The sequence below is a fragment of the Nilaparvata lugens genome, chromosome 4 (assembly GCF_014356525.2).
Source record: "Nilaparvata lugens isolate BPH chromosome 4, ASM1435652v1, whole genome shotgun sequence".
Lineage (NCBI taxonomy): Eukaryota > Metazoa > Arthropoda > Insecta > Hemiptera > Delphacidae > Nilaparvata > Nilaparvata lugens.
In genome coordinates, this window is record NC_052507.1 from 63,697,806 (window position 1) to 63,723,141 (window position 25,336).

Below are 25,336 nucleotides of genomic sequence, written 5' to 3' on the forward strand. Positions count from 1 at the left end.
TGAGTTAATGATGGTGTAACTGTGGTGTCAATAACTCTTTATCATCATTTATTCAAGTTTTCAAAACAATACACGGTTTGTAGAAGAATACAATAGATATAATGAACTATGTATGTGCAGTTATAACTTGCCTAATAAAGGAAAGCTCGTCCTAACACCGCTCAATAAAGAATTTTTGAATTTCATTTCACTACCGGTAGCTTGTGAGTTTCAGGTTTTGAAAAACATTCTCATTTAATTCTGATTCTCATTTAATTCTGATTCTCATTTAAAAACATTCTAATTTCAGCTTCCTAGTCAAGGTTGTTTGATAATCATAGTGAGATACAGAAATTGAGTTGAAAATGCTGTTTAGGCAATGCTTCCATTGTCAATCATTCCACCATCATTATTTATTAAATTTTTCGATCCAATATATTGTAGAAGAATATTATAGGTGTCATGAAATATGTATCTGCAGTTACAGGTCAGAAAAATGCTTCTCTATTCATTTTTTGTTTCCTTTTCAAAGGTTGGCAAATTCAATACAATTTACAATGACAGCACATTCAGTACATTTATGACAATGACAATTTATGGACACTTTGTGGACGTCCCATATACAATGAAGCTTTGTTGGAAAAATTGTTAAAAATTCAATTTGAATGACAGAGACTACAACACGGTCTATACAATGTCCTCTCCTCTAGCTCACTACTCATGTCATATTTTGAAAATATGTTCAGTGTCTTCAAAAATATTTTGTTAGTCTTGTGTGTTATCAATGTGTACGTTCTGTGTACAGTGAATTGTTCCAGTTCCAATCGAAAATTGCTCCATCACGTAACTAGTGCAAAATGTTCCCATGGAACGCCATTTCAAAATCGTTGGTTCAAGCTTTTGGCGCTTATAAAGTTAACGTTGGTTAAAGCTGCGTGAATGAAGAAAGGCTGTTTTACAAACTTACCGTCTAGAAAAGTGTGCATCTCTTATATTCCATTACTCTCAAATTTTCTATAGAGAAAAAATCATTCAACCAATGGTTATCTAACATAATTTTGTTGGTTATGTATTCTATGGCTATGCTATGGTAAACAATCAAACTATCAGGCACAGAGAAGCATGCAGACTACAATTCAATCGACCAATGAGAGCTCAGATGGTTGGAACTGTACCAGGCCGGACAATTTACCACGCTTCGACTGTGGGGCATGGATTTGGAACTGGAACTGGTTTCTGGTACAAAATCTGTCAAAATTCTTCCCATGAGACGCGGAACTTTGTACCTGGTAAATTGTGAATCGGACAATTGTGAATCGGACAATTGTGAATCGGACAATTGTGAATCGGACAATTTATCACATTCCACGTACACAAAACGGGCCCAATGTGTTGCATGTCTTTATGGCATTCTATAATTAGAAAAAAATTTACAGGATAAATTCCTATGTGTTCAATAATTTGTTTCACGGTATTTCAGAATTCTAATGATACACTTTTTGTGCAGTTGAGAAGTTGATATTGTGGTAATTATTCATATTGAATAAGAAGACTAAGAAATTGTCAAAAACCACAGATTTTGTTGATAGTTAGAAAGACCGGTTTCAGTTTTTACACCATTGTCAATCTTTGATAAACTAAGAATAAAAACAAGAGCAGCAGAATTTATACTAGTAGGCGAGTACTGCTATTGATCAAGGGCATGAACGCCTGACATTGGCCCAGTTAAACAGTCTCCATCCATTTAACGATATAACAGAAACGTCACAAAAAGTCTTCAAAAAATTTTGTTATCATGGCGAGTCTGATGCTTAAGCCGCCATTTTGTGATGTTTCTGTTATATCGTTAAGTGGGAGAAGACTGTCTAACTGGGCCAATGGCAGGTGTTCATGCCCTTGACCAATAGCAGTACTCGCCCACTAGTATAAATTCTGCTGCTCTTGTATTTAGTTTTAGTTTGTCAGAGATTGACAATGGTGTAACAACCGAAACTGGTCTTTCTAACTATCAATGAAATCTGTGGTTTTTATCAATTTCTTAGTCTTTAATCTAATAATAAACCAATAATATATCAATGTAATAATAAATTAATAACCAATAAACAATACTGATTATCTCATCCAATCGTTTCATGTTGCAGTTGAAGAATGAATTATTGTGAATAGTTCTTCTTTGTATAAAATAAAATTTATAATTTTCAATAAATCAATTTATCCATCTTTCATAACATAATCAGTCATTGATTAGCTGACAAAATTAGAATGCTGGCAAAATTGCTATACGTTCTAAAATTATATAAGTTCTGAATAGGTAGTGTGTTTGTCTTTTCGGTCTCAAAATTTTATAGTTTCTCAAAGTTTGAAATTTTCTAATTAATTGCGATTGATTTAATTAAATTTAGAAGTTTTTTCAATTTCAAAATGATTTTTGTGTGTTTTGAATTGTAAATTGTGTGTGAAATTGAAGAATGTTAAGTGACACATAACCTAGTTACATTTGGACTGTTGTATAAATTAGAATTGGAACCTTTTTGGGCTTATAAGCCTGTGGTACTTTTCTTCAAGATGTGTAATTCTGAATGATTAAAAAATTGAATAAATACTGATAATTTGAACGTCACAATTTCACGACATAGAGTTATTTGTTATTTTGAGCAACTCAAAGACATTATTATTTATATCAAAGTTCCTGAACTTTTTCTCTTTTAATTTTGAATTGTGCTACTTACAAAGGCCTTGAGCTGTCATTCTGCACGTTAAAAACCTACTATTATTATGTACCGGTGTCGCACGAAGAGGTTCAAACGTTTAATTTTATATTACGTGCCCATTTTTGCACAAAATTTTACACAGTTTACAAAGTAGGTTCTGAAAAAATTCTGGGAAAATTTCAGCTCCCTAACCTTCGTAGAAACAAAATTGCGTCATAATGAAAATTCAACCAATTCGCTTACCACTTTCATGAGTTATTATCTTATTTGTTTACTACGTTGCAGTAGTATTGCCTCATTTGATGGTACCAGAAATGGATCAAGCAATCTTCCAACAAGATGGTGCTCCACCTCATTTCGCAAATCATGTTGAGCTAAATGACAAACATCATGGCCGTTAGATTGGTCGAGGAAGTGATTTTTTAGATTGGCCACCCTGATCACCAGATTTACTTTTTTGAGGGGTTACTTGAAGGAGAAAGCATATACCCATAAATTAAATAATAATGTGGAACTAAAACGATCAATAGAAGAGGAACTTCTCCGGATACGGCGGAGTTTCTTTGTAAGAGCTTACGAATCATTTCTTAAGCGCTGTTATCAGTGTGTTGCTATGGATGAATTTCAATTTCAATAATTTTGGACTTTAAAGGTTTTTTATTAGGCCTTGTTCTAGTTGTTTTATTCAAAAGTTATATTGCCCTAAAGTGGAAAAATAAAAATATTTCATAAAACCAAAAACACCTTTTTAATGGTTGTAAATTATCGTTTTTCAATATGCCGCCATTTTATTTCTAAAAAAATTGGGAAGTTGAAATTTTCCTAGAATATTTTTAGAACCCACTTTGTAAACTGTGTGAAATTTGAAAAAGTTCGGTGCATGAATGGGCACGTAATATAAAATCAAACGTGTAAACCTCTTTGTGAGACACCTGGTATATTTAGATGTGTTCTAATTTGTTTTTTTTTTGTACAAATAACAACATTATTATTTAACATTTGACATTTTTATCTGCTAGCCAATCAATCTATTATTAGATTTCTTATAGAATTCATCAGTCATTAATTAGCATATCTACTAGCCATCCTATTCCTCTGCACATATTTGTAGACACTAAGCTCTGTGATTTTATCGATTCCACAATTCCGTATATCGAAGGTCAGCAAAGTTTTGTTGGAGTTGAGTGTAGCCATAAGGGCTGCCGAACACTTGACAGTCAGGTGATTGTTACTTGCATCCAAATGCAGCAGAATGCAATTAGTGAGAAGTGCATCAGCCAGCGCCAACACTCCTTTATTCTGCATTCCAGTGCCCTGCAGTTTCAGATCTCTGAGAGTTTCGTTCTTCAGCAGAGCGGCAGCTAACGACATCGACCCTTCATCTCCAATTAGATTAAAATCTAGCACCAGACTCTCCAAGGAACAAGCTTCATCCTCACCTCCCAATAGCTCCGCGAATTTTTCCACACCCTCCGCCCCTATCCTATTGTTTGATAGATTCAAGTTCTTGAGAGTTCCTTGTGCTCTAACAAAGTCTACTAGATACCCAGCTCCTTTGTCACCGATCTGACAATGCGAGAAGTCTAGGGTTGTGAGGTTCTTCATTTCCACTACACCACCAACTATGATTTTCAGTTTCGCGTCGTTGATGGAGCTTCTATGTATCTTTAGAAGGATTAGTGAATGATTGTTTTGTATCCCCTTGACTAGGTTTTCGATGTCTCTAGAGCTTATTGAGAATAGTTTCGGGGTGAAATCCATGCCACAGTTTCTGACACCGAACTGGAAGATCAGTTCTTGGATGTTGTGTAGTTTTGAGAGGAGAAAACTGAGGTCGAGGTGTGTACATGATGTTGTAGTTTCAGAAACGGTTCTAGGTGATGGTTTTAGTTCTCTCAACTCAAGCCTGATGATGAAGGGGGAACAAACGTTGATTTTCTTCTCGAAGTCTTCAAGATTGATGTCCTCAGGTTGGAGATCCTCAATGTGGTGTTGGAGATACTTCTCCAACAACATCCTCCTCCAAGACCCGCCATGTTTGGAGACGTCGAGAGGATGCTGTGGCCAACGATGCTGGCAGCATCTCTGCCAGTAGATGCCGTCCTCGACTATCGGAGCGACAACATCGATGTCCAGATCCGGAGGAAGGACTTCGAGGAGGTAGTCGAGATCCTGACGGCCGAGCGAGGCGAGGGAGTCCGAGTGTTCGGTGAAGCTTGAGACGAGTGCCTCGACGCAGAGCGCGGAGAGAGTGTGGGGCCTTCGTTCGTCCCATAACAAGTTTTCCGCCTGTACTCGTCTGGGTGTCGTCACCTGATCAGGCGGCACAGAGTAGGCGCGAAGGGTGTTTTTGGGTACTGTGTGAGGCACTCTCATCTTTGATTACCTGTCGGAAAAACGTCTCAACTTTATTTATTCAGAATTTTTCTAACCACTCTGTATTTTGCCAAATTTTTTATAACTGTATCTTACCGTTTCTGTAAAAATACAGATATAGTCAGCTGATTAAAAGTAAATTGCTCATGTTCGCGGCGCGTATATCTGTACGCACCTTTATAAACCTACCATTATTCTGTATATTTAGATGTGTTCTAACTTGTTTTTTGTACAAATAACAACATTACTATTTAACATTCTATCTGTTACCCATTAAATCGATTCTTCGATTTTTTATAGAATTCATTAGTCATTAATTAGCATATCTACTAGCCATCCTATTCCTCTGCACATATTTGTAGACACTAAGCTCTGTGATTTTATCGATTCCACAATTCCGTATATCGAAGGTGAGCAAAGTTTTGTTGGAGTTGAGTGTAGCCATAAGGGCTGCCGAACACTTGACAGTCAGGTGATTGTTACTTGCATCCAAATGCAGCAGAATGCAATTAGTGAGAAGTGCATCAGCCAGCGCCAACACTCCTTTATTCTGCATTCCAGTGCCCTGCAGTTTCAGATCTCTGAGAGTTTCGTTCTTCAGTAGAGCGGCAGCTAACGTCATCGACCCTTCATCTCCAATCAGATTAAAATCTAGCACCAGACTCTCCAAGGAACAAGCTTCATCCTCACCTCCCAATAGCTCCGCGAATTTTTCCACACCCTCCGCCCCTATCCTATTGTTTGATAGATTCAAGTTCTTGAGAGTTCCTTGTGTTTTAACAAACTCCACTAAATACCCAGCTCCTTTGTCACCGATCTGACAATGCGAGAAGTCTAGGGTTGTGAGGTTCTTCATCTCCACCACACCACCAACTATGATTTTCAGTTTCGCGTCGTTGATGGAGCTTCTATGTATCTTTAGAAGGATTAGTGAATGATTGTTTTGTATCCCCTTGACTAGGTTCTCGATGTCTCTGGAACTTATTGAGAATAGTTTCGGGGTGAAATCCATGCCACAGTTTCTGACACCAAACTGGACGATCAGTTCTTGGATGTTGTGTAGTTTTGAGAGGAGAAAACTGAGGTCGAGGTGGGTACATGATGTTGTAGTTTCAGAAACGGTTCTCGGTGATGGTTTCAGTTCTCTCAACTCAAGCCTGATGATGAAGGGGGAACAAACGTTGATTTTCTTCTCGAAGTCTTCAAGATTAAAGTCCTCAGGTTGGAGATCCTCGATGTGGTGTTGGAGATACTTCTCCAACAACATCCTCCTCCAAGACCCGCCATGTTTGGAGACGTCGAGAGGATGTTGTGGCCAACGATGCTGGCAGCATCTCTGCCAGTAGATGCCGTCCTCGACTATCGGAGCGACTACATCGATGTCGAGATCCGGAGGAAGGACTTCGAGGAGGTAGTCGAGATCCTGACGGCCGAGCAAGGCGAGGGAGTCCGAGTGTTCGGTGAAGCTTGAGACGAGTGCCTCGACGCAGAGCGCGGAGAGAGTGTGGGGCATTCGTTCGTCCCATGAAAAGTTTTCCGCCTGAACTCGTCTGGGTGTCGTCACTTGATCAGGCGACACAGAGTAGGCGCGAAGGGTGTTTTTGGGTACTGTGTGAGGCACCCTCATCTTTGATTACCTGTCGAAAAAACGACTTAACTTTATTTATTTAATAATTCAGAATTGCACAACTTTCAGAAGTGTACCACAGGCTTACGCCCAAAACGTTTCCAATTCTAATTCATACTACAGTCCAAATGTAGCTATAGTAAGGCCCACGTTTCTAGTAGTTCTGTAATTAATAGACCTCACGCAGTTTTCTCATCCACAAGTATCTGATGTCACCTGTTCTAGTTGATTCAGTTGAATCACAATTCACAGTTGAATCATAATTTACTCTTAAAAACTGTTATTTGTTTTCTTCAAGATTAAAAACTCACTTATGTTGTCAGACACGGTCAGATATCTGTGTAATGCATGCAATCCACTTGTCAGCTGATTGATTATGAATAGTTCTATAGTCTGATTGATCCTATCTTCAAAGTAGATGATATATATAGTGATATCAGAGTATGGAGGAATTCCTTTCCTTTTCATATTATCCTTAAAATGCAAAATTTCAAAAAACCTTGTGTATACATCAATCACGCAAAAATGTTCCAATTAATAGTGATTTGAGTGTGATATTTTTGTTTTTATTCTGCTTTAACCATCAAAATTCAAAATTCTTAGACTTCGTTGTTTTTTTTAGTGAAAATGGACTAAATTTTAGAAAAGTGAAACCATAACCCTATCTCGGACTTTTAAAATATTATCTAAATTTGGGAGAGAAATGGTACAAGGAGTATCCTTAGTTTTTCTCTCCCAATCAGTGCTACTTTGTAGAAATTATAAATAAATTTAAAAAAATTAAAAAAACATCGACGCGCAGTTGAAAAGTAATATTCCTGCCAAATCTCATCGAATTCTATCAACGCGTTTGACCGTAATCGCGTTACATACATACAGACAAAATCAAATCAAGTTGAAACATAGACCTCACTACGTTCGGTCAATAATGGCAGTGTTTGATTAGCAATGGTATTGCTATCCTTGTCTATCATTCAACAAAGCAGATAGCACTATCTCTTTCTCGCTTTGCTCTGTTGTCAGATCGTCTTTTAACAATGGAAATTAATAATTAATTGACAAAATATTTCATCTTAATTATGAAAATTATTGAAAAATATAATTTCTTGCTTAATGAAATATAATTGACTATTTCAATCGAGAATGAACAGTTAATATTACATCAATAAACCTGTATCAACTACCATCTATAGGAGGCATTGACAAGACAGAGGGATCGGCAACGTTGATCTCCTATCTTTCTTCACTGCCATTATAACGTGGACCTCACTATAGGGTGAACCTTCTTAAAACAATAAAATAAACTACAATGTATACTATGCTACATAACAACAAATTTTGTATTGTCTATAGTGAGGTCCACGTTATAATGGCAGTGGATGAATAATAGATGAACAGCGTTGCCTTTTCTCTGCCTAGTCACTGCCTTCTATAGAGGATAGTTGACACCGGTATATCTGATGTCGTATCAACTGTTCATTCTTTTTCAAAATAATCAATCATATATTATTCGATAAGTGAATATTTATTTTTTAATGATTGAATGAAAACAAAGACTAATAAATTGTCAAAAAAACAGAATTTATTGAAATTTAGAAAGAGTGATTAACAGTTTATAAGAGATTGACAATGGTGTAACAACCGAAACTGGTCTTTCTATCAACAAAATCTGTGGTTTTTGACAATTTCTCAGTATTTTTTATTATTATTAGCGTATGGCTTTGAATGGTGGGGAGACCCAAGGGTAGTTCCACCTCGCCGTATATAGTCCAAAGTTCCCTAATGGGAAACCGGACACTAAGGTTATAGTGAGCAAAATACTTTTAATTTATACTTTAATTTCTCAGTATTTCTATTTAATAAGAATAATCACCACAATATCAATTTCTCAACTACACAAAAAGAGAAAAATCTAATAATGAATTTTCGTGATTGAGATTGCCTATTTTGTTGCTTATTTTTATTTCTACATTGTTGAAGAACGATCTGGCAACATTGCGGAGCTAGAAGAGGATAGCGCTATCTGCTTTGTCGAATGATAGACAAGGATAGCAACACCAATGTTAATCAAATACTGCCATTATAACTTGGACCTCACCATAGTTCAAGTCGATAAAATCAGCAAATTGGCACCTTTTAAAGATTTTGTTTCGGATAACCGAATTAAATACCAGAACAAATTAGGCCATCAGCTGACAATAGAAACCAATTGAGTGCCCTGTTTACGATTGTAGCGCGACGCTCGTTTTGTGTCGAAATGCGGATAATAGATAATTTCTGGCTCGAGTCCAGATTCCAGAATGGCATTCTGCTGTCGGTCGCCAGTCTGCGCTAATCATTCGAGTCGTTACAAAAACAATTCACTTGCAGCTTGCCCCAAAAAGCAAGCATCTTTATTGTTTTCCAGTGTGAAAAACACTGGCGAGAAAAGCTAGAACGATTATTTCTCATGGTAGATTGTATGGTTATTGGTTATATAGATCACATAACGTTTTCACAATAACAAATTTCAATTCTGCTAAGAATATTTTTTCTGCTGCTCAATGCTTAAGCTTTCAGTTCACTAGATATTGATAGTGGTATAAAAACCGAAACTAGAATCACTTCACTTCTATGGGCTACTTTTGTTCAAATTAATAAAAACAATATAAAAACTTGTAGAACCCTTTATTAAAAACTTTAACATATTTTAACGACTAGTTTCGACCATTGGTCATTTTCAAGTTGAAATGAAAATAGGTTTTAACTTTAACCCTTTATTAAAAACTGTAACATATTTTAACGACTAGTTTCGACCATTGGTCATTTTCAAGTTAAAATGAAAATAGGTTTTAACTTTAACTCTTTATTAAAAACTGTAACATATTTTAACGACTAGTTTCGACCATTGGTCATTTTCGAGTTAAAATGAAAATAGGTTTTAACTTTAACCCTTTATTGAAAACTGTAACATATTTTAACGACTAGTTTCGACCTTTGGTCATTTTCAAGTTAAAATGAAAATAGGTTTTAACTTTAACCCTTTATTAAAAACTGTAACATAATTATTTCAACGACTAGTTTCGACCATAGGTCATTTTCAAGTTAAAATGAAAATAGGTTTTAACTTGAAAATGACCTATGGTCGAAACTTGTTTTCTTGGTTCTTATTTTGTACTGAAAGTAAATTTTGTTATCATGACGAGTCTGTTGCTTAAGCCTCCATTTTGTGACACCGTTGAGTGGGAGGAGACTGTCTAGCTGGGCCAATGGCAGGCGTTCATGCCCTTGACCAATAGCAGTACTCGCCTACTAGTATAAATTCTGCTGCTCTTGTATTTAGTTTTAGTTTATCAAAGATTGACAATGGTGTAATAACCGAAACCGGTCTTTCTAAGTATCAATAAATCTGTGGTTTTTGACAATTTCTTAGTCTTTTTCATTAAATCATTTTCATTCAAAATGACTATATCTGGATAGAGTGAGATAGAATGACGACGTCTGCTGGATAGAATAAGATGGAAGAAGGACGACGTCTGCTTAATAGAGTGAGATAGAAGAAGGACGACGTCTGCTGGATAGAGTGAGATAGAATGACGACGTCTGCTAAATAGAGTGAGATAGAAGAAATACGACATCTGCTGGATAGAATAAGATGGAAGAAGGACGACGTCTGCTTAATAGAGTGAGATAGAAGAAGGATGACGTCTGCTGGATAGAGCGAGATAGAATGACGACGTCTGCTAAATAGAGTGAGATAGAAAAAGGACGACGTCTGCTGGATAGAGAGAGATAAAAGAAGGAAGCATTTTGCTCATCAGTAATCAGTGGACCGCTTTTAGGAAAATGAATTTTTTAGAGTCGCGCGGTAGAAACGCGCGGGGAAATGAAAAGGACTTGCTAGTTGGTTTTTATTGCTATTACGTTCACTCGCCTGGCGGACATCTAGTTGAATAAATATTCTTCTCTTCTTGTCTCTAAATATTCTACTGTCCTTGTCTTGCACCTTTTCTTCCCTGTTCTTTGTCCTTCTTCTCCTTCTTATCACAAGGTCTGACATAATTTTCATCTACATTGAATGACGCTGCTTTTCCCAACGGCATCGTACGACTCAGTTACGTCTTTTCTTTCAACTCGGTTACGTTTTTCAACTCCACGTTCAACTCAGCTTTCAACGCTACTGATAACAAAAAGTGTTACCAACTGTGTTCAATTCTCTGTCCCTCTGCGGCTGGCTTCACTCGTTTTTCCAGTCTTATTATGCACAGAATATACACCAATTTTCTCGCCTCTTCTTCGTGAGATATTTGTGTGGAGGTTTTAGAAAATAACATACCGTGATTATCTAAACATTATACTACCACTTTATGTATTCTCCATCAATTCTGGTATGATACGTATGAGATATAGTTTAAAGTACCTGTATTCTTTTTTTAAAGTGAGGTCCACGTTATAAAGGCAGTGGAGAAAGACAGGAAAAAAATGTTGCTGATCCTCTATCTTGTCAATGCCTTCTATAGACGGTAGCTGATACAGGTTTATTGATGTAATATCAATATTGTTCATTCTCGTTTAAAATAATCAATTATATTTTCCAATAATTTCTTAATCAATTTACATAATTAAGATGAAATATTTTATAAATTAATTATTAATTCTATAATTATTATTTAACGAAAATCCTAAATAAATGCTGCAAATCACCCCGAAGACTTCTGCAACTGCAGACATTGACATCACGGTTAACAGCTAGATGGAAATTCGATGAGAACTACTATCCAAAAATTAGTTGCCAGCCCGGGAATCGAACCCGGTACCTTCCAATTGCTAGTCAGGAATGCTTACCCTTACACCAAACTGACAATCTCTGGATAGCAGCGCTCATTTTATACGAAGCCATAGCGGCCAACCAGGTTACAGATGGAATTAAATAGAGGATGCAATTTATTCAAATGCTAATTAATATATAATTATTATTTAACGAAAATCCTAAATAAATGCTGCAAATTATTAATTCTACATTGTTAAAAGACGATCTGGCAGAAACAGAGCAAAGCGCTATCCGCTTTGTTGAATGAAAGACAAGGATAGCAATACCATTGCTAATCAAACACTGCCATTATAACGTGGACCTCACTATGGTTTAAGTCACATCGATACCTGTTCTGACTTCTAGCATTCAGGCTTTCTTCATCAACTTACAGATTTCCTATATCCCAATTAAATATGCTAGTCACTGGGCAAGATTTTCACCACATGGCCCGGTTGTTCAAATGCTAATTAATATATAATTATTATTTAACGAAAATCCTAAATAAATGCTGCAAATCACCCCGAAGACTTCTGCAACTGCAGACATTGACATCACGGTTAACAGCTAGATGGAAATTCGATGAGAACTACTATCCAAAAATTAGTTGCCAGCCCGGGAATCGAACCCGGTACCTTCCAATTGCTAGTCAGGAATGCTTACCCTTACACCAAACTGACAATCTCTGGATAGCAGCGCTCATTTTATACGAAGCCATAGCGGCCAACCAGGTTACAGATGGAATTAAATAGAGGATGCAATTTATTCAAATGCTAATTAATATATAATTATTATTTAACGAAAATCCTAAATAAATGCTGCAAATCACCCCGAAGACTTCTGCAACTGCAGACATTGACATCACGGTTAACAGCTAGATGGAAATTCGATGAGAACTACTATCCAAAAATTAGTTGCCAGCCCGGGAATCGAACCCGGTACCTTCCAATTGCTAGTCAGGAATGCTTACCCTTACACCAAACTGACAATCTCTGGATAGCAGCGCTCATTTTATACGAAGCCATAGCGGCCAACCAGGTTACAGATGGAATTAAATAGAGGATGCAATTTATTCAAATGCTAATTAATATATAATTATTATTTAACGAAAATCCTAAATAAATGCTGCAAATCACCCCGAAGACTTCTGCAACTGCAGACATTGACATCACGGTTAACAGCTAGATGGAAATTCGATGAGAACTACTATCCAAAAATTAGTTGCCAGCCCGGGAATCGAACCCGGTACCTTCCAATTGCTAGTCAGGAATGCTTACCCTTACACCAAACTGACAATCTCTGGATAGCAGCGCTCATTTTATACGAAGCCATAGCGGCCAACCAGGTTACAGATGGAATTAAATAGAGGATGCAATTTATTCAAATGCTAATTAATATATAATTATTATTTAACGAAAATCCTAAATAAATGCTGCAAATCACCCCGAAGACTTCTGCAACTGCAGACATTGACATCACGGTTAACAGCTAGATGGAAATTCGATGAGAACTACTATCCAAAAATTAGTTGCCAGCCCGGGAATCGAACCCGGTACCTTCCAATTGCTAGTCAGGAATGCTTACCCTTACACCAAACTGACAATCTCTGGATAGCAGCGCTCATTTTATACGAAGCCATAGCGGCCAACCAGGTTACAGATGGAATTAAATAGAGGATGCAATTTATTCAAATGCTAATTAATATATAATTATTATTTAACGAAAATCCTAAATAAATGCTGCAAATCACCCCGAAGACTTCTGCAACTGCAGACATTGACATCACGGTTAACAGCTAGATGGAAATTCGATGAGAACTACTATCCAAAAATTAGTTGCCAGCCCGGGAATCGAACCCGGTACCTTCCAATTGCTAGTCAGGAATGCTTACCCTTACACCAAACTGACAATCTCTGGATAGCAGCGCTCATTTTATACGAAGCCATAGCGGCCAACCAGGTTACAGATGGAATTAAATAGAGGATGCAATTTATTCAAATGCTAATTAATATATAATTATTATTCAACGAAAATCCTAAATAAATGCTGCAAATCACCCCGAAGACTTCTGCAACTGCAGACATTGACATCACGGTTAACAGCTAGATGGAAATTCGATGAGAACTACTATCCAAAAATTAGTTGCCAGCCCGGGAATCGAACCCGGTACCTTCCAATTGCTAGTCAGGAATGCTTACCCTTACACCAAACTGACAATCTCTGGATAGCAGCGCTCATTTTATACGAAGCCATAGCGGCCAACCAGGTTACAGATGGAATTAAATAGAGGATGCAATTTATTCAAATGCTAATTAATATATAATTATTATTTAACGAAAATCCTAAATAAATGCTGCAAATCACCCCGAAGACTTCTGCAACTGCAGACATTGACATCACGGTTAACAGCTAGATGGAAATTCGATGAGAACTACTATCCAAAAATTAGTTGCCAGCCCGGGAATCGAACCCGGTACCTTCCAATTGCTAGTCAGGAATGCTTACCCTTACACCAAACTGACAATCTCTGGATAGCAGCGCTCATTTTATACGAAGCCATAGCGGCCAACCAGGTTACAGATGGAATTAAATAGAGGATGCAATTTATTCAAATGCTAATTAATATATAATTATTATTTAACGAAAATCCTAAATAAATGCTGCAAATCACCCCGAAGACTTCTGCAACTGCAGACATTGACATCACGGTTAACAGCTAGATGGAAATTCGATGAGAACTACTATCCAAAAATTAGTTGCCAGCCCGGGAATCGAACCCGGTACCTTCCAATTGCTAGTCAGGAATGCTTACCCTTACACCAAACTGACAATCTCTGGATAGCAGCGCTCATTTTATACGAAGCCATAGCGGCCAACCAGGTTACAGATGGAATTAAATAGAGGATGCAATTTATTCAAATGCTAATTAATATATAATTATTATTTAACGAAAATCCTAAATAAATGCTGCAAATCACCCCGAAGACTTCTGCAACTGCAGACATTGACATCACGGTTAACAGCTAGATGGAAATTCGATGAGAACTACTATCCAAAAATTAGTTGCCAGCCCGGGAATCGAACCCGGTACCTTCCAATTGCTAGTCAGGAATGCTTACCCTTACACCAAACTGACAATCTCTGGATAGCAGCGCTCATTTTATACGAAGCCATAGCGGCCAACCAGGTTACAGATGGAATTAAATAGAGGATGCAATTTATTCAAATGCTAATTAATATATAATTATTATTTAACGAAAATCCTAAATAAATGCTGCAAATCACCCCGAAGACTTCTGCAACTGCAGACATTGACATCACGGTTAACAGCTAGATGGAAATTCGATGAGAACTACTATCCAAAAATTAGTTGCCAGCCCGGGAATCGAACCCGGTACCTTCCAATTGCTAGTCAGGAATGCTTACCCTTACACCAAACTGACAATCTCTGGATAGCAGCGCTCATTTTATACGAAGCCATAGCGGCCAACCAGGTTACAGATGGAATTAAATAGAGGATGCAATTTATTCAAATGCTAATTAATATATAATTATTATTAATTGTTATTATTATTATATTATTATAATAATATACTTAATTGACCGAACTTGGTGAGGTCCATGTTTTAACTCGATTAGCTTTTGTCTGTCTGTATGTTACGCGATTACGGCCAAACGCGTTGATAGAATTCTATTTGATAATAGCAGTTGAATATTGTTTATCAATATTTCATGTGATTTTTTGTCAACAGAGAATATCTCTCATCAAAAACTCGTGTTTGATAGAAAAATTTGAATATTTTCAAGTGATTTAGAGTTTGTTTTCTAAGTGGTGAGATGAGGATACCTCACACTTTACGAGTTAACGTGATAAGGGTCTATGCCAGCTCAACCCAATCCAGACAGTTATTGGGAGAAATGAACCGCTCCATAGAATCAGATAACTTCAGCTGGGACAAGTATGACCCTCTCAGTCTAATGGATACCTGTGTGAAGGTGATGGCAGAAGGGTTTGAGATGTGTTACGAGTACATAAAAAGGTTGCCCAGACAGGATCTGGATTATGTGCTGGAGATTCTGAGGACGGATTTGCCAGTACACCTGACTGTGCCAGTGATCGAGGATGGGGTTTACTGGAAGAGGTGTTGTGATGATAATTGGCCTGATGAGACTATCAACCTCACGAAGTCTGAGACGTCCTGGAAGAAGGCGTTCCTGGAGAGGTATTTGCAGCAGGTCGTTGAGAGTCAGATTCCCAACCAGGTTCGATTCAATTTAACTCTATACTATTCTCATTAAAAGAAAAAGTTTATCCATAAATTAAGTACTTCTCTAATAATATGGAGAAGTAATAATATAATTAATTGTTATATTTGTTAATTGTTATATTATAATTATTATTAATTGTTATTATTATTATATTATTATAATAATATACTTAATTGACCGAACTTGGTGAGGTCCATGTTTTAACTCGATTAGCTTTTGTCTGTCTGTGACGCAATTACGGCCAAACGCGTTGATAGAATTCGATAAGATTTAACAGGAATAATTACTTTTTCAACTGCGTGTCGATGTATACACACGTTTTTTTCGAAATTTTGCATTTAAAGGATAATATGAAAAGGAAAGGAATTCCTCCATATTCCGATATCACTATATATACTGAACTCACTATCTACTCTGAAGATAGGATCAATTAGACTATAGAATTATTCATAATCAATCAGCTGACAAGTGGATTATTCATTGCATGCATTACACAGATCTCTGGCCGTGTCTATTTCTATAAGGTAGGGTTTCAATATTTTTTATGATGCGTGCCCATCAGTATAAATATTCTCACATTTGAAAAACAAAAATTCAATAGCTGATTGGAAACAAAATAAAAAATGATTAAATGAACTAAATAATGCTGAAGAAATTATAATATTCCTGATTGAAAAAAATTTAATTTCGAAATAGTTGAGAAATATTTTTATCAGATGGAAAGATTATCACAGAACTGGATGAATTATCATAATGGGATACAAATTCAAACGTGATCTGAGTTTATTAACATAAGTGAGTTTTTCATCTTGGAGAAAACGAATAACATTTTTTAAGAGTAAATAATGATTCCACTGTGAATTGTGTTTGAACTGAACCAACTAAAACAGGTGACATCAGATACTTGTGGACGGTATATTGGACTTGATAAAGTTTGTAATATATTTGAAGTATCAAAGTTTATTATTAGTTCTTAGTAGTATTTGATGTGGTTCAAGAAATTTAAGAGTATATTATTTTGTCACTGCTACAAATAAGTGTTCATTCCACATCAAAAGTGTTTTTAAATACAACTATATTACAATGTTATACAATTCTATCTTCTTCTCCTTCATTACAGACTATTTGTTATTACTGTAAAGATGTGTACAGATATACGCGCCGCGAACATGATCAATTCACTTTTAATCAGCTGATGCCAAGCTTTTTATATCTGTATCTTACCGTTTCTGTAAAAATACAGATATAGTCAGCTGATCAAAAGTGAATTGCTCATGTTCGCGGCGCGTATATATGTACGCACCTTTACAGTAATAACAAATAGTCTGAAGGAGAAGAAGATAGAATTGTATAACATTGTAATATAGTTGTATTTAAAAACCTTTTTGTGTAATTGTGCCTTATGCGGCACCTTTATGTGTAACAGACCTGTTCTGTTTTTGTTTGTAGGTGGATTGGACCACACTGGAGCTAACAGTTAACGCATGCGCAGACTATGTAACTCGACTACACCTGCAACAGTTGCTTCCCCCTCCCAACCTCGAACTGAGACCCGTATCCCCCGACGAGTGTGTCCGAGGGACTCCCATCACGAGTCACTTAGACATCAGGTTTCTCCTCGCGAGGCTTCACAAGCTCCAACAACTGTCCATCCGGTACGGGGTCAAAGAATGCGGGATGACCTACGAACATTACTACTTCCAGATCAGCGAAGCTGACGTCACAGATTTGGCTGAAGGCCTCCGTCAAGGTCCTACTACCCTCAACAGTTTTGCCTTACACCGTTGCCAAATCGACGACATAAAACTGAATATCCTCCTCGGTGCCTTGATAGACATGGAGAACCTCACATCACTGGACTTCTCGCACTGTAACTTTGGCAACATTGGAGCGAAGTCTCTGGCGAAACTTATATCCCTCCACAAGTCCCTCAAAGAATTAAACATTGAGAACAACTCCTTTGGAGAGGAAGGACTAATGGCGGTTGCGTTTGTGTTGAATAAGAAAGACAGTTGTCCTCTAGAGGTTCTCAAACTAGATTTGAACATTTTTGGAGACGAAGGAGCCAAAGCTTTAGGTGCATCTTTAGTCAACAACTCTACTCTAACCAAGCTAAGTCTAGCCGGTTGTGGTATTACCATTGAAGGCCTCACAAGTTTGATGGCTGCATTACGCTACAACACAACCCTGTTGAATCTCAACCTCAGTAGTAATAATTTTTCCAACGAATGTTGCACGGAAGTGATGATCGCGCTTGAGTTTAACACGTGTATTCAAGTGCTAGATCTGAGGAACACTGGCATCGACAATGAAGCGTTGTCGAATTTCGAGACTTTCATCAGACGGAACCGCAAAATTCTACGGCGCTCAAGACTGAGCGAGGGTAACAGAAATTTGATTGATTTCTTTTGACTGGTGACGATAAATCTGGAGAGATTTGGATCAATATCGAAGGAGATCACTCCTGAAAAATTAACAGAGTCTGCTTTCAAGAGACAAATTTCGAAGCGAGATTTCGAAGCAAGATTTCGAGGAAAACAAATTTTGAGGAGCTGAGAATAAAATTTGAACAATTTTGACTGGAGACGATAAATCTGGAGAGATTTGGATCAATATCGAAGGAGATCACTCCTGAAAAATTAACAGGGTCTGTTATTTCGAAGCAAGATTTCGAGGAAAACAAATTTCGAGGAGCTGAGAATAAAATTTGAACATTCTTCTTTCAAAAGACAAATTTTGAAGCGAGATTTCGAGAAATACAAATTTCGAGGAGCTAAGAATAAATTTGTACAAGGCAAGATTTCAAGAGATACAAATTTCGAGCATAGTTTGACAAGATTAGAGAAATGTTGCGAAATTTGTAGCCGATATGGGAATACTAGATCAATTATTCTCATTGATAAAATCTTCTATTGAGAGTACTAGGCCTGGAATTACAAATTTCGAGGAGCTGAGAAGCAAATTTTGACAAGATTAGAGGAAATTTTGCAAAATTTGTTGCCGATTGAGGAGAATTAGATCAACAATTATATCGTTGATTGGAATCTTCTTCAGATACTATAGGCCTGATATTGGTGAATGTTCATTGTTCTGGCTTTTAGAACCATTCAACCCAAAATAAGTGAACGTGATTATTTTCATCTTGAATCATCAGGGAAATACAAAATTGGGGCGATAATACGTATTTGAGTTCATATTGAAGGACTCTATTATCTTGATATCAACTCTTAAATAAACTTTGAATGAATTTCTCTTGTTATTCTGGTACAGTATTTTGAGACCAAAATACATCAGTCTTAATATTTTATTCTGAACTAAATAAAACGTGTATGTTGAGTGCAAAAGTGTTTTACGTAATGATGGCAGTATTCGATTAAAATTGGTGTTGCTATAGTGAGGTCCACGTTATAATGACAGTATTTGATCAACTTTGGTTTTGGTATCCTTGTCTATCATTCGACAAAGCCGGTGGTACTATCCATTTCTAGGTCCACAACGATGCCAATTATGTTTTTGACAGTGTAGAAATATAATTAATTAATTCAGAGAATCGGCATCGCTATTTTTCTACCTTTATCCACTGCCATTATAACGTGGACCACACTATATCCTTGTCTAACATTCGACAAAGCAGATAGCTCCATCCTCTTCTAGCTCAGCAACGTTCCCGATCGTTTTTCAACAATGTAGAGATCTAATACATTAACATTCATTCGATATGTCCTTTTCTAGCTTATCAACGTCGCCTGATCGTTTTTTAACAACGATCTTTACGTTGGGTTGAGTTCAACGTAGGGTTGTGTGGCAGAGAGGACCAGGAGTCCTAACTCCGCCCTAATAAAGGCATGTAATCAATCAATCAATCTTTAAACGATTCAACGTATAACAACAACTTTTAAATGTATAAAATCAATTCATCGATAGATATTCAATTTTTTAAAGAAATTCATTATTCAGCCATAGAAAAAAATACAAAATATAATAGATTATTCAAATCTAGAATAAACAGTTAGGCCCGGTTGCACAAAAGCCGGTTAAATTATAACCATGATTAATTCCACGAGAACCAATCACCTTTTTGATAAGACGGCTACTCTGATTGGTTCTCATGGAATTAGGCCCGTTGCAAAAAAGCCGGTTAAATTTTGATCGAGATTAATTCCATGAGAACCAATCAGAGTAGCCGTCTTATCAAAAAGGTGATTGGTTCTCGTGGAATTAATCACGATTGAAATTTAACCGGCTTTTGTGCAACCTGCACTTAATATTACATCAGATATGCCGGTATCAGTTGTCCTCTATAGAAGGCATTAGCAAGGCAGAGAATCGTCGACAACACTGTTCTCCTATCTCCATTAAAACGTGAACCTAGTATAGCTGACCACGACTGGACAAAGTGGAACACTGGAGGCAGTGACACAGCTTGACTTGTAAACCATAAAGGGAAGCTTGTGTCCACAAATTTAATACCTAATTGCCAGCATATCTCTCTCACTCTCACTCTCTCACTCACTATCAGCATTTCTCTCATTCTCTCACTTCCTCTAACTACGTTAATTGTCTATCCCTCACTGTTACACCCCTATTGTCCAATGTAAACCAAATTATCGACCTAGCTTGATTCCAATGCATACAAGCTGCACTCTCACACATGCACAATCCATACAACTACACTCTCACATGAACACAGTTCTGCTTAATATTATCAACTGCCGTACATGACTGTGACTTGTAGCTCGCTCTGTCCCGTGTAAGAAAGGGCCCTCTCTCTTACACTTAAGTGTCTGTGTAAAATAAGTTGAGACTTGACACTCCATCCGAAAAAAATTACAATGTTGCAAATTCGTGTAAAATTGCAACTTTCTGAAATTTCCAATTCTACGTCAGAATTGGATGTAGGATATCATCTCCGATATCCTAGTAGAGCTGGAAACATTTCAGGGTTGAAGGATTAAAAGGAAATTCAACTTTCATGATGAAATTGGAAACATCACGAGGATTTGTTATTCTTTTTGATATCACTTCTCTCAGATTCATTGGGTGTCGTAATGCGTAAAAACTTTATATCAAATTAACGGGGAGTACAGTAACTATATTACCCACAGTATGGCCATTGGATTTTTTTTTCCCGCCGCCGCCATGAAAATTCCAAATATTTGAATTTTACAATGGAGCTTATATGGGATTAAAAGTAAAATCGCTTGCTTTTACTTATTAAAGTATATTTTTGTGATTATTAACTTCGATATAATTTCTTTCTTGTTTTTTCTATGTTTCCAATATAGTTTTGGAACTTGAAATAGTAAATCGTAGATAATAGCGAGTAAAAATGAAAGGTAGGTAACGTAACCTGAAAGCTGAATTTCAAAAAAAATACCATAAAACTCTTGAAATGTGTCATGATATTGTAATAAATTTTGTTCCATTGACAAATAATAAAGTTCTCATATCTATTTCTAGAAGCATGATGGAATTCTCATCACAATAGATTCCATAACATTTAAATAGTTTGTTTTATTCAGCCAATAATCTGACTAAAATATTGTGAAGCACAACATTGAATATAAACTCTGGAAGAGCCAATTATTCTAGCCATAGTACTACTTGATGAATTTAATAAACATGTAAGAAATTGAAAAATAACACACATAACCATTATTGTCTATATTGATTTATTTTAGTGATATTTCTAATCTTAACCACTGCTAGTGGTAATGCAACTCGAAAAGCATATCAATAGCTATTCTACCAACATGTTACTGTATGGGTAGGGTACTCAGTACTGGAGTGAATCAATCAGAGAAGTCAAGACGTCTTTAATCAGCACTTAATCATGGTTAAATATTTCATAAAATGTTATATTCAATTGAGCCACAAAAATATTTTGAAATTGGATTATTTGAAGTTCGATCCAATAAATGGGATCAGGAAATACACAAAATTGAAATTTATCTTTCTACATATTTATATAGATCACTGGTTCACAATAAGGTCCGCCAAAGCTCTAGAAGTGGTCCGCGAGGAGTCCGAGGGAAGGAAAATTGATGTTTTAAGAGTGATTGATTAGTGGTTTTTTAAGTTATATTTTTTGTCTATATTAAATTATAATCAATTTCTCTTCGAAAATGATATATCAAACTCATCTTAAGTTCATAATATGTTTCCAATCGGTAAAATAAGTAATAAGTTCCAAATATCTAATGCTATAAGATAGGACTTGAAAGTTTGTTTGGAATGTTAATGGCGGATTTGTACCATGTGACCGAGCTAACCAATCAGAAGCGTGACAGTCAATGGCCATACTGTGGGTAATATAGTTATTGTGACGGGGAGAATGTCTCCTTTCTATTGGTGTCAGGATCATTTTCATTCTACCTATAGTTATATATTATTTCTGAGAAAATTTCTCGCTTCCACCACCCAGCATGTCGAAGATTTCATGTTTTCTGCTCAAATGTCTCGACATTGAAGAACATAATCATTAATTGAAAAATATCTATAGGTCGAATGAAAATGATCCAGACAACAATAGAAAGAAGACATTCTCCCCGTTAATTTGATATAAAGTTTTTACACATTACGACGCCCAATGAATCTGAGAGGAGTGATATTAAAAAGAAAAACAAATCTTCGCGAAGTTTCCAATTTTATCATAAAAGTTGAATTTTCTTCTAATCCTTCAACCCTGAAACGTTTTTACTTTCCTTGCCCTATTACCATAGGTAAGGAAAGTATTACTTTCCGAAAAAAATTGAGGTACCCCAATTTCTAAATTTCTATACGTTTCAAGGTCCCCTGAGTCCAAAAAAGTTGTTTTTGGGTATTGGTCTGTATGTGTGTGTGAGTGTATATGCGTCTGTGTACACGATATCTCATCTCCCAATTAACGGAATAACTTGAAATTCGGAACGTAAGGTCCTTACAATATAAGGATCCGACACGAACAATTTCGATCGAATGCGATTCAAGATGGCGGCTAAAATAACGAAAATTTTGTCAAAAACAGGGTTTTTCGCGATTTTCTCAAAAACGGCTCCAACGATTTTGATTAAAGTTATACCTGATATAGTCATTGATAAGCACTATCAACTGCCACAAGTCCCATATCTGTAAACATTTCAGGAGCTCCACCCCATCTATGCAAAGTTTGATTTCAGATTCTCAATTAACAGGCTTCAGATACAATTTAAACAGAAAATTTTGAGTGAAATAGATTGAGCATGAGAATCTCTACAATTAATGTTTTGTAACATTTTCACCTAAAATTAAAAATAAGCTCGAAATTCGAGAAAATGTGATTATCCAATTGCAAACTGTTGGCAACTGTTGATTCTATTGAATGATTCACTATGAAGAGATAGCAGACCTCGTGTGTCTCCAGCGTTATTGCCCTGTCACCAGCTGGCTCAAATCTTTGAATAGTAGACTTGAGATGCGCGGGAACACTAGCGTCAGGTGATCAATTTTCATAACGGCAAGGAAAGTTGTGTGAGTGCGCCACACCAGATTTTTTAGCTCTACTAGGATATCGGGGATGATATCCTACGTCCAAATCTGACGAGGAATTGGAAATATGCAATAATTTTACACGAATTGGCAACCTTGTAATTTTTTCGGATGGAGCGTCAAGTCTCAACTTATTTTACACAGACTACAGCAACCAAGCTTCTCTGGTCAGGATCTCATCTTTTTCCAGATTGTTGTTAAAAATTCAATGAATTGCCAACAGCAAGCTGTGTAAATGTCGCAATTTAGATTCACAGCTTGCAACGTGTCATAGCCCATCCCATAGCATAGATTGCATCCGCTATATCCAAGCATTCGAGTCCACTCGCTACCTGTTGATACTTGCAGATCACTCCGCACAATTGCAGTAATAAATGGAACTGGAATCAATGCTAATCATATCTACACCTCCCGACAGACATTACACTCCCGCTATCATATATTGCTCTCACAGGCTCACGTTATAATGGCAATGGTATTGCTATCCTTGTCTATCATCCAACAAAGCAGATAGCGCTATCTCTTTCTCACTTTGCTCCGTTGCCAGAACGTCTTCTAACAATGTAGAATTGATAATCAATTAACAAAATATTACATCTTTATCATTGAAATTCATTACTAAATTATTGAAAAATATAATTTCTTGCTTGATATTATTGATTATTTTGAACGAGAATGAGCAGTTAATATTATATCAATAAACCTGTATCAACTACCGTCTATAGAAGGCATTGACAAGACAGAGGATCAGCAACGTCGTCTCATATCTTTCTCCACTGATATTATAACGTGGATATCACTATATATCCATTCGCCCTTTCTTCACTCTCTGACCCTATTTCACTCTCACTCATCTCTCACTCAATCTCTCTATCTCTCTCTATCTATATTATATCTATCTCTCCTCGTCACCGCACAGTTATGAATAATCAAATAGCATGGAAAGGTAGAGTTAATAATGATATTGTTTCTTCGGAAGAAATGAGAAAAATAATGTACTGACAATTTTGCGTTTTTCACTATATTTAAGGGGTCATATCTAATGAATGGGGGAGAATTTTGTTTATCCGTTTGCAGATTAAGATTCCACGCATTAAGGAGCATAAGAAGGCAGAGTTCATAAAGATATAATCACTTTCGAATTAATGAGAAAAATAATGATTTGTGAAAAATTCTCGTTTTCCAATATATGAAAGAGGTAATATTTCCTGAACAGGAAAGAATTTCGCTAATCTGCTTGCAGATTCGAATTTCTCGCATCAAGAACCATAAAAAGGTAATCTTCAATGATCTAATCTCTTTTGAAAAAATAGAAAAATAATGTACTGAACAATTTGCGTTCTACGACGTATTTGAGGGGTCATATCACCTGAAGGGGGAAGAATTTCGCTATACCGTTTCCAGATTCGGAATCCTTGCATCGAGGAGCATAAGAAGGCATAGTTTATAATGATATAATCTCTCTTGAAGAAATGGGAAAAATAATATACTAACAAATTTGCGTTTTCCATTTATATTTAAGGGATCATATCGCCTGAACGGGATATTATTTTGCTAATCCGTCTCCAGATTCGGAATCCCCGCATCGAGGAGCATAAGAAGGCATCGTTTATAATGATATTATTTCTTCCGAAAAAACGAGAAAAAAATGTACTGACCAATTTGTATCTTTCAATATATTTAATGGGTCATATCTCCTGAACAGGAAAGAATTTCGTTAATCCGATTGCAGGTTCGGATTTCCCACATCAAGAAGCATAAGAAGGCAGTGTTAATAATGATATAGTCTCTCTTGAAAAAATAAGAAAGGTGATGTACTAACAAATTAGCGTTTCTCACTATATTTGATAGAACAGGAAAGAATTTCGCGAAAAGATTGAGCATGAAAATCTCTACAATTAATGATCAGTAACATTTTCACCTAAAATTGAAAATAAGCTCGAAATTCGAGAAAATGTGATTATTTAATTGCAAACTGTTGGCGACTGTTGATTCTATTATATCATTCACTATAAAGAGAGGGCAGACTTCGTGTGTCTGCAGCGTTATTGTCCTGTCAACAGCTGGCTCAGATCTTCA

The 25,336-nt window shown here is 36.5% G+C and overlaps 2 protein-coding genes across 4 annotated transcripts in view; one reads left to right on the plus strand and one right to left on the minus strand.

The window, feature by feature from the left end:
- LOC111056406 (Kv channel-interacting protein 1) overlaps positions 1-25,336 on the minus strand; it is a 173,171-nt gene that overhangs the window by 74,381 nt on the left and 73,454 nt on the right. The gene's annotated exons all lie outside the window — the stretch shown is intronic.
- Positions 15,162-19,095, plus strand: LOC111064229 (dynein regulatory complex subunit 5). 2 transcript variants are annotated; one of them, XM_039426157.1, is made up of 3 exons: positions 15,163-15,745; positions 17,201-18,178; positions 18,346-19,089. In XM_039426157.1, the coding sequence occupies exons 1-2, from the start codon at positions 15,320-15,322 to the stop codon at positions 18,161-18,163; spliced, it is 1,389 nt and encodes a 462-aa protein (XP_039282091.1). In that variant the 5' UTR covers positions 15,163-15,319; the 3' UTR covers positions 18,164-18,178; positions 18,346-19,089. The 2 variants fall into 2 exon arrangements, with proteins under 2 accessions (XP_039282090.1, XP_039282091.1); XM_039426156.1 differs by having other exon boundaries at positions 15,162-15,745; positions 17,201-19,095.